The sequence below is a fragment of the Chiloscyllium plagiosum genome, unplaced genomic scaffold, assembly GCF_004010195.1.
Source record: "Chiloscyllium plagiosum isolate BGI_BamShark_2017 unplaced genomic scaffold, ASM401019v2 scaf_7386, whole genome shotgun sequence".
Lineage (NCBI taxonomy): Eukaryota > Metazoa > Chordata > Chondrichthyes > Orectolobiformes > Hemiscylliidae > Chiloscyllium > Chiloscyllium plagiosum.
This window is the reverse complement of record NW_025213943.1, coordinates 16278-27290: the sequence shown is the minus strand read 5'-3', so window position 1 is coordinate 27290 and position 11013 is coordinate 16278. Positions and strand designations below refer to the sequence as shown.

The window sequence follows — 11013 nt, the reverse complement described above, 5'->3', positions numbered from 1 at the left end:
CTGCATTCACCTGAGGGTTAAAAATGGATCTGTAATCCTGCTTCAACGTGTTTTTCGAGCAAAACTGGCAGTGCAATAGGTCATCTGAAATTTTTGGTAAAAGAAACTTCTAAAGCAGAAGTGAAATCCCATGACTTCAGATGAGCCCCAGTCACATGGGGGAGGGAGTTTGCAGGCAGTAGTTCTGGATAAAAGGCATGACTTTGCTGTTGGTCCAGTCAGACGGAGGCCGGTGAGGCTGAAGGGTGTGTGAGTGCAGCAGAGGTAGGGACCCTTGTCAGCCTCGTTGGTCTCACTGAGTGAAGGGAGTTCCTGGCTTTGTGCGCCGGAGATCTCCTCTCGCCGGGCGAAGATGTCGCATTACCTGAAAGGAGGGGTTGTCATCGGGCACCAAATGCTGGAAGGGAAGCATCATTACGAAGTGCAAGATGTCCTCCACTGCAAGAGTGCCCATTCCCTGTTCAGGTATGAACCATTCCCTCACCTTCCAGACTGACCACCAAGGCAAAGGAGGGCAAGGGAGAGTTTGATTCTCCTGGGATGGTTTGACTGTTGTCAGAGGTGCTTCTCTATTTAAAGCTGCTAAATGGGATGCTGCTTCTGTCAGTCACCTGCATTGAAGCAGTGAATTTGACCTGTCGTTAAAATCTACATCGTGGAATGTATTTATCCAGACAGTAAAGCCCATATGTGGGAACGCGTTAAAATGATCACCTATTTGAAATGAGGTGATATATTTTAATGACCGTGGACTGGAGAAATATCTCAGACTTACGACAGCAACGGAAAATGCTGGATAAGCTCAGCAGCTCTGGCAGCGCGTGTGGAGAGAAGTCAGAGTTAACGTTTCTGGTCGAGTCAGGAAAGGTCACCAGACCCGAAACGTTAAGTGTGATTTCTCTCCACAGATTGGGGGGGTGGCACGGTGACTCAGTGGTTAGCACCAGGGTCCCAGGTTTGATTCCAGTGTTGGGTGACTGTCTGTGTGGAGTTTGTACGTCCTCCCCGTGTCTGCGTGGGTTTCCTCCGGGTACTCCGGTTTCCTCCCACAGTCCAAAGATGTGCCGGTCAGGTGAATTGGCCATGCTAAATTGCCCACAGAATTAGGTGCATTAGTCAGAGGGGAATGGGTCTGGGTGGGTTACTCTTCGGAGGGTCGGTGTGGACTGGTTGGGCCGAAGGGCCTGTTTCCACACTGTAGGGAATCTAACCGTGCTTCCAGACCCGCTGAGCTTTTCCAGCAAATTTCATGGCAGATTTACAACATCTGCAGTTCTTTCAGCTTTAATCTCAAATTTAAAACAGTCTCTCTGGCAAATGTTTTTTTAAAAAATGCATTTTAGGAAAAAAGAAGGGCAGACACAATTTCACGCAGGCTGGATTTGTAACTCGATTTGACTTTGGTCCTGATCCTTGCCTTTGCACATTCCCCAGAGCACCAAGCCCCATCCCACAACCCAGAACCATGGAGATAACTACTGAGCTTTCCTGGTCGCAGCCTCACCCTCGAGTTCCCAGTGGGTTTGAACCCAACCCAAGCGCAGTCACCAACACATAAGCGTAGAGCCACGGGCTGTCATTACCTTCACGACAAAGAGACGGAGCACGAAGCTGTGCTATCCTATCGAAAGTAGGCATGTGTGGCAATTGGGATGACAGGGAGGGTCTGCTTTCTGTCCAGCTAACCATTAACAGAAAGATTCACAGGTGCCACAAAGCTCTTTCCTGGAGAAAGTTGGGTGCATCATAATCTGCAAAGGAAGACTACGGACAGAGTAATGGGAAGGCGTTTGGACGTTGCTCGTGATGTGAGATGGCCTCCATCTCTACTGTAACAACGGTGTGGTTCTCAGTCTCCTTTGGTCGCCACGGTATGTTGTCATTGATTCCGCAGGCTTTGCAGCTAACTGGAGTCTGTTATCCCTGGGGTTATCCTGCTGTTTACCGTCACCAAAGGCTTCCCATCCTTCCTGAGGCTCCCAGAATCATAGAACATAGAACATAGAACATAGAACAATACAGCACAGTACAGGCCCTTTGGCCCTCGATGTTGCGCCGATCCAAGCCCACCTAACCTATACTAACCCACTATCCTCCATATACCTATCCAATGCAATCGGTGACATATTCCCAGCAAAGGTCAAACCAGAGATTCGTGAAGGTTTGCATCTTTGTTTACAGCTGGAAAAGACACAGCGAAAGGCTTGTAGCTGAACAGGACAACAACTAATAGTTTCATGGGGGATGTTAGTTGGTGTTCATGGTTGGTTAATGTTGTTAAAAATACACAACAATTGACCATTGCTTGATTTAAGGATGAATCGATGTTCTTAAGTTTTCATCTGTTATCAGTTACTTCAACCAATTGCCTTCAATGGTGTCGCCCTATCTTGGACAAAGTTAAAAATCACACACCACCAGGTTCCTAATGAAGGGCTTATGCCCAAAATGTTGATTCTCCTGTTCCTCGGATGCTGCCTGACCTGCTGTGCTTTTCCAGCAACATACTCTCGACTCTGATCTCCAGCATCTCACTAACACCAGGTTATAGTTCAACAGATTTATTTGGAAGTACACGCTTTCATCATAGATTGGATTGGATGCATCTTAGATTGGATTCCCTACAGTGTGGAAAAGGCCCTTCGGCCCAACCAATCCACACCGACCCTCCAAAGAGTAACCCACCCAGACCCATTTCCCTACATTCACCCCTGACTAATGCACCTAACACTATAGTGTAATTGAGCATGGCCAATTCACCTAACCTGCATATCTGTGGACTGTGGGAGGAAACCGGAGCACCCGGAAGAGACCTGTACAGTCACGGGGAGAATGTGCAAACTCCACACAGACAGGCTGGAATTGAACCCTGGTCCCTGGCGCTGTGAGGCAGCAGTGCTAACCACTGAGCCACTGTGCACTGCTCCTTCAGCAGGGAAAAGAATTGTCTTACTTTCATGAGAGTAATATCTGGTTCTGTGGGCAAGGGTTTGAACCAATCTGGCAAGGGTCATGCATCAGAATAATGCTCAACATAGAGAAATGTGACACACCATGCCCAGATAGGAACAGTGTGCACAGTTACCGGGCAAAGCTAAGAGACTGGCACTAAGTCAAAATGGTCAGAGCGCTCGATGTAGACATGATGGGCTGAATGGCCTCTTTCTGCACCGTACCAATTTGGTGATCCTGACTGTGACAGAGCGGACCAGAAGTAGGAGGCAACAGAAAGGGGAAGGAGCACTTTTTCACACGTCTCAAGCAGCACTCGGAGTGTACGTGCATAAGGAGTTGAGTAAAGTTAAGAAGCTTGTTGAGTTACAGGTACAAGTCACCACATGTAAAAGGAATATCATGGCAACAACAGAGATCTGCCACAGACTACAGCAGAAAGGAGAGCTTAAACGTTCAACCTGACCAAAGACCAGGTCAAGAAAGTGACGGCATTATGCTGATTCAGAGACAGGATCCATTTTGTTTCGAATAAGAAGCACAACTGGATGTTCATTGTAGGACATCAGGTGATGGAGGAAGATAGACTCTGGTGCCAATGGGAATGTCAATTATATTAATACAGACTGATACATGCTCAGGGAGGAACTTTGGAAATTACACTGAGGGTGTGGAGTTTCTGAACTGCTTATACGGCAACGTTCTGGACAGAGGATGGAGCTAGGTCCAGTTCCGGGGAATGAAGTGGGATAGTCAAGCCTGTTTACACTGGGAAGGGGAATCCAGATGTTTAGAACAGTTATGGAAATGGACAAGGTAAAATCAGCTCAAGGAGGGCGAATTTCAGTGAGTCCAGCCCAGAGAAAACAGAGACAAAGATTATCAGGTAAAACAGTGACTGAGTCATGGGATAGAGTAGGAAGTTTTAAAGAGGGACCATTTAAATAATTGGCAGCTGTCAAAGAAGAAAAGTCGATTCCATCCCTGATGAAATACAACATGGATGGCTATGGGAAGGCTAGAAATATCAAAGAATTTGACCAAAATCTTTTTGACTCTTCCTTGAATACGTGGCTATCCATTGATGTTCACAGGGCTTGGTAATTGGAGCATTGTTATCGCTGATACCTACAAATGCTTAGACCCGGGTGTGCGGAGCTTAACTTTCAAGATGAGAAGTGATGTGGATGTTGGAAACATCGCAAATTATTGTGGAGTGTAGTAATGCAATTCACAAGATGATAGACAGGCTGGAGAATGAGGAAGGAAGTGATGCTACATTTCGAGAAAGCATTGGCCAGACCACATTTGGAGAATTGCGTTCAGCTCTGGGCACCTTATTTAAGGAAGGATTTGATTTGATTTGATTTATTTACCGTGATGTGTATTTTGTTGCACCATTACCATGAAAAGTGTTGTATGGAGTCGGTGTGGTGTTTGCACATTCTCCCCGTGTCTGGATGGGTTTCCTCCGGGTGCTCCGGTTTCCTCCCACAGTCCAAAGAAAGATGAGAAGTGATGTGGATGTTGGAAACATCGCAAATTATTGTGGAGTGTAGTAATGCAATTCACAAGATGATAGACAGGCTGGAGAATGAGGAAGGAAGTGATGCTACATTTCGAGAAAGCATTGGCCAGACCACATTTGGAGAATTGCGTTCAGCTCTGGGCACCTTATTTAAGGAAGGATTTGATTTGATTTGATTTATTTACTGCGATGTGTATTTTGTTGCACAATTACCATGAAAAGTGTTGTATGGAGTCGGTGTGGTGTTTGCACGTTCTCCCCGTGTCTGGGTGGGTTTCCTCCGGGTGCTCCGGTTTCCTCCCACAGTCCAAAGATGTGCAGGTCAGGGTGAATTGGCCATACCAAATTGCCCCATAGTGTTCAGGGATGTATCGGTTAAGTACATTAGTCAGGGGGAAATGTGGAGTAATCGGGTTGGGGAATGGGTCTGGGTGGGTTACTCTTTGGAGGGTCGGTGTGAACTTTTTGGGCTGAAGGGCCTGTTTCTACGCTGTAGGGTGTCTATGATTTGATGATTCTATAGTGTCACCATTCTCTGGCATCATTCCAAAACACAGAAAAATAACCAAAACATAGAATATAAAAGTAGGAAAATCAAGAAATAAAGTCCTTCTTGTTAAATGCTCTGCCATGGGCCAGGTGGCTGGGCCTAAGTCCCCATCGCCATGCCACCGCTGGAACAAAGGTCATCACTCTTCGGTGATCTCAGCCTACACAATGCCCTCACCACTATGAGTCCTCACTGGGTCTTGTCAAAGCAGATGCCACTGGGTATTGCATCAGCTACTGGGCCTATTTGAGTCAATGCTTCTGGGCCTACTCAAGTCTGTACTGCTGGGGCTACTTAAGTCTGTATTGCTGGGCCTACTCGAGTCCATGTTTTTGGGCCTACTCAAGTCTGTACTGCTGGGCCTACTCAAGTCCACGCCTTTGGGTCTACTCAAGTCTGCACTGCTGGGCCTACTTGAGTCCACGCTTCTGAGCCTACTTAAGTCTGTACTGCTGGGCCTACTCGAGTCAACGCTTTTGGGCCTACTGAAGTCTGCAGAGAGTCAATGCTTTTGGGCCTACTCAAGTCTGCACTGCTGAGTCTACTCAAGTCTGGATTGCTAGGCCTACTCAAGTCTGTACTGCTCAAGTCCACACTTTTGGGCCTATTGAAGTCTGCACTGCTCGAGTCCACGCTTCTGGGCCTACTCGAGTCTGCACCGCTGGGCTTACTTGAGTCCACGCTTCTGGGCCTATTCAAGTCTGCACTGCTGGGCCTACTCAAATCACAGCCTACTTTCTGTGACCTCTTAAACATACTGCTGGGGCTACTTAAGTCTGTATTGGAAGTCTGCAGAGAGTCAATGCTTTTGGGCCTACTCAAGTCTGCACTGCTGGGCCTACTCAAATCACAGCCTACTTTCTGTGACCTCTTAAACAAGAGGTAAGTAAAATAAAAGAGGAAAGAAAAAGAAAACAAAAATTAGAAGTGAAAAGAAAAATGAATGGAGCATATGAGCCCCGGGTTCAGGAGCCCTACTCCTCCGCCATCTTACCGAATGATGTTAACGGATGTTAAAGCCCTGATGAGAGTGCAAGGGAGATTTACTGAAATGATAGCAGGAATGAAGGATTTTGGATAAAAGGAAAGATTGGAGAGATTGGGCTTGTTCTCCTCGGAGCAGAGATTAAAAGGTGGCCTTTTTAAGGTGTTCAAAAGAATTAACCATTTTGATAGATTAACGAAGGATATTCTATCCGCTAGTTGGTACGTCAGTAACTAGGGGTCACAAATTCAAGACTGTCAGCAAGATAGCTAGGAATGAACTGAGGAGAAACTTCTTTGCTCAGAGAGTTGTTAGGATGTGTCACGCACTGCCTGGGAGAGTGGTGAAGGCAGATTCCACAGGAGGCTTCAAAAGACAGCTGGAGATACAATTGAAAATGCTGAAGTTAGAGGGCTATGGAGATAGGAATGGAGAATGGGGCTGGTTGGGTGCCATTAGTGGGTTGTTACTGGTCACAGCCCATTTGTGTGGAGGTTGGTGTAAGCCATGAGAGAAGGTGTTCAGGGCCGAAAACTTTTCATCTCGATAGTGAAGCCTAGAAGGCTGTAGAACTCCTGAGTGGAAAATGAGGTGCTGTTCTTCCAGTGTGCGCTGAGCTTCACTGGAGCACTGCAGCCAGCCTGAGTCAGAGACGTTGGCCAGGGAGCAGAGTAGGGTGTTAAAGTGGCAGGCAACTGGAAGAACCACTTGCTTACTGTACCTTGTGGGAATAAAGCCAAAAACTTAACCCTACGCACAGACTTGAGTAGGCCTAAAAGCATGGACTCGAGTAGGCCCAGCAGTGCAGACTTGAGTAGGCCCAGCAGTGCAGACTTGAGTAGGCCTAAAAGCATGAACTCGAGTAAGCCCAGCAGTGCAGACTTGAGTAGGCCCAGCAGTGCAGACTTGAGTAGGCCCAGAGCATGGACTCGAGTAGGCCCAGCAGTGCGTCTTGAGTAGGCCCAGAAGTGCAGACTTGAGTAGGCCCAGAAGCATGGACTCGAGCAGTGCAGACTTGAATAGGCCCAGCAGTGCAGACTTCAGTAGGCCCAGAAGTGTGAACTCAAGTAGGCCCAGCAGTGCAGATTTGAGTAGTCCCAGGAGCATGGACTTGAGTAGGCTCAGCAGTGCAAACTTGGGTAGGCCCAGTAGCATGGACTCGAGTAGGCCCAGCAGTGCAGACTTGGGTTGGCCCAAAAGCATGGACCTGAGTAGGCTCAGCAGTGCAGACGTGAGTAGGCCCAAAAGCGTAGACTTGAGTAGGCCCAGCAGTGCAGACTTAAGTAGGCCCAGCAGTGCAGACTTGAGTAGGCCCAGAGCATGGACTCGAGTAGGCCCAGCAGTGCAGACTTGGGTAGGTCCAATAGCATGGACTCGAGTAGGCCCAGCAGTGCAGCCTTGAGTAGGCCCAGAAGCATGGACTTGAGTAGGCCCAGCAGTACAGACTTGAGTAGGCCCAATAACATGGACTCGAGTAGGCCAGCAGTGCAAACTTGGGTAGGCCCAGTAGCATGGACTCGAGTAGGCCCAGCAGTGCAGACTTGGGTTGGCCCAAAAGCATGGACCTGAGTAGGCTCAGCAGTGCAGACGTGAGTAGGCCCAAAAGCGTAGACTTGAGTAGGCCCAGCAGTGCAGACTTAAGTAGGCCCAGCAGTGCAGACTTGAGTAGGCCCAGAGCATGGACTCGAGTAGGCCCAGAAGCATGGACTTGAGTAGGCCCAGCAGTGCAGACTTGAGTAGGCCCAATAGCATGGACTCGAGTAGGCCCAGCAGTGCAGACTTGGGTAGGTCCAATAGCATGGACTCGAGTAGGCCCAGCAGTGCAGCCTTGAGTAGGCCCAGAAGCATGGACTTGAGTAGGCCCAGCAGTACAGACTTGAGTAGGCCCAATAACATGGACTCGAGAAGCCCCAGCAGTGCAGACTTGAGTAGGCCCAAAAGCGTAGACTCGAGTAGGCCCAGCAGTGCAGTCTTGAGTAGGCCCAGAAGTGCAGACTTGAGTAGGCCCAATAGCATGGACTCGAGTAGGCCCAGCAGTGCAGACTTGGGTAGGTCCAGTAGCATGGACTCGAGTAGCCCCAGCAGTGCAGACTTGAGTAGGCCCAAAAGCGTGGACTCGAGTAGGCCCAGCAGCTGAAGCGAGACACAACGGCGTATTCCAGTCAGAGCATCTGTGTCTGTGTCATTCTGTATTCTTTGCGAATTTGCTTTACTCTGGGATTTGTTCTACTGCTAACGCAAATACATTGCTTAAAAAATATCGCAGGACTGCTTGTATCACTGGGTTGTACAATGGCATTAGGTAAAACTCCATGAACTATCGATTGAATAAATATCTGCCCCCTGACTCTGTCACCGTTCACTGAACATACGTGCATGTGGAGAATCTGAGCGACGAGAGACCTGAAAGTCCACGACGTTGCTCATCTCGAAAAAGTTGCGAGGAGGCAATAGGGGAGCCGAGTTAGCAAGGTAGCGGAGAAGGGTAGATTCCTGTGGAGTTTTCCTGGATAAATAGATAGTGGACAATATAATGACTGGAACATTGCTCAATGAAAATTCCGAATGTTCTTCCTCAGATATCCTCTTGCCTCACAGTAATGACTTCGATAAACTAACCAGCATGAACCATGCCTTGTGGTATTATCTGTTAGACATAAACAATAGAGATAGCAGGGCAGCCATGATGATACACTGGTAAATCAGGCTGAAGAGCTCGCTCCTGTGCCTAATTCTTTACGTCCCAGCAGGAGGCACTGGGGACACGTGCTGTTTGCTCTTCCGCCAGAGGGTGTGTTAATAATTGTCAATTAATTTAAAATTCTCAGCCACATTTTCAAACCCCTCAATATCTTCCTGGCCCCCACTCCTTTTCTTTGTAATCTGCTCCAACCTTGCTAGATATCCACATCCCTTCAATTCAGCTTTATCGTGGCAGAAACTTAAATACCAGGAACAGGGATAGGCCATCTGGTCATTCAACATCACAGAATAGTGTGGAAGGAGGCCGTTCATTCCACCCAGTCCATACCAACTCTCCGAAGAGCACCCCACCGAGCCCCACCCCTCTACCGTATCCTTGCATTTCCCAGGGTTAATTTACCTTATCTGCACGTCCCTGGACACTATGGGCAATTGAGCGCGGCCAGTTCACCTAACCTGCACTTTGGATAATGGAAGGAAACCCCCGCAGACACAGGGTGAATGTACAAACTCCACACAGACGGTTGTCTGAGGGTGGAGTCAAACCCGGGTCCCTGGTGCTGTGAGGCAGCTGTGCTAACCACTGAGCCACCGTGCTGTCCACAGCCCATTGTGATATAACACCATCACTCCATTCCACGTAACAGCAGCACCATTTAAACCAATGGTACAAGAATCACATTATACCCATACAAGTCAGGAGGGTTCGCGTTATACAAATGATGGCTTCAATTCTTCAATCACCTTATAGCCAACTTGCGTTGAACAAACACATGTTATAGTCGAACCGCCATCTCAATGCCTCATCTGATATTGGAGCTTTCCTTAATTGAACCATTGTTATTGGTATGCGTTTAGTGAATGTGGAAGTACAGATGTCCATGCATCTTCCAGCGAAGTCATTTCCTCTTCCTTGTTTTTGAGGCTTTGCTATGGACAATGTGTCCACTGTAGGGCCATTCATTCTCTCAAACTGAACCATCTAAACCTCAGCAAACAACCTGCCTTCTGGACAGCACCCGTTCACTAAAGCCTTCACCCGTTCTTTCAGTGGCTTGTGTTCTTTCTCAACAGGCGACTGAGAAGCTAAAGCTCCTGCTGCAGACCTCCCACTAGCCCAAGTGGCGGCTAGAGGCCACCGTTTTGTTTCAGCCCAGCTTTGCGGGTTTATCTTACAATACGGGTAGTGTACAGTGAACCCCCAGCTCCCAAACAGATCAGGTTGTCATGCGATCATGCACCCCTGAAGAATTGGTCTGTTCTCCTTACATTCTGAAGACTTAATTTGTTACTCAACATGAAGCTGCATTGATTGTGTGACTGTGTTTTAGGAGGGGCGACTGGTTGCTGCAGGTGAATGACAAAAAGGCATCTGACTTCCCACCGGAGATCCTAGCTGAGTTACTCCGGGGCAACTCCACACAGCTGGTGAGTAACAAAATGGGGAACGCCATTCAACTGGGAGGAACCAAAAGAGAAACTCCACACAACTGGGAGAGTCGCAGGTCGATAGGATAGTGAAGGCGGCGTTTGGTATGCTTTCCTTTATTGGTCAGAGTATTGAGTACAGGAGTTGGGAGGTCACGTTGCGGCTGTACACAACATTGGTTAGGCCACTGTTGGAATATTGCGTGCAATTCTGGTCTCCTTCCTATCGGAAAGATGTTGTGAAAGTTGAAAGGGTTCAGAACAAATTTACAAGGATGTTGCCAGGGTTGGAGGATTTGAGCTACAGGGAAAGGCTGAACAGGCTGGGGCTGTTTTCCCTGGAGCGTCAGAGGCTGAGGGGTGACCTTATAGAAGTTTATAAAATTATGAGGGGCATGGATAGGGTAAATAGGCAAAGTCTTTTCCCTGGGGTAGTGGAGTCCAGAACTAGAGGGCATAGGTTTAGGGTGAGAGGGGAAAGATATAAAAGAGACTTAAGGGGCACCACACGCTGAGAGTAACAGGCAGAGAGAGAGGGGAACACCACACGCTGAGAGTAACAGACAGAGAGAGAGGAACACCACACGCTGAGAGTAACAGACAGAGAGAGGGGAACACCACACGCTGAGAGTAACACAGAGAGAGGGGAACACCACACTCTGAGAGTAACAGACAGAGAGAGGGGAACACCACACGCTGAGAGTAACAGACAGAGAGAGGGGAACACCACACACTGAGAATAACAGACAGAGAGAGGGGAACACCACACGCTGAGAGTAACAGACAGAGAGAGGGGAACACCACACGCTGAGAGTCACAGGCAGAGAGAGGGGAACACCACACACTGAGAGTAACAGACAGAGAGAG

At 48.2% G+C, this 11013-nt stretch overlaps 1 protein-coding gene across 1 annotated transcript in view; it reads left to right on the top strand.

Moving 5' to 3' along the window:
- Positions 1-312: 312 nt before the first annotated feature.
- LOC122547760 overlaps positions 313-11013 on the top strand; it is a 22574-nt gene continuing 11873 nt past the window's right edge. Inside the window, exons 1-2 of the mRNA XM_043686344.1 lie at positions 313-465; positions 10050-10146. Coding sequence (XP_043542279.1) covers positions 353-465; positions 10050-10146 — 210 coding nt within the window. The 5' untranslated portion in view covers positions 313-352. The remainder of the gene's footprint in view (positions 466-10049; positions 10147-11013) is intronic.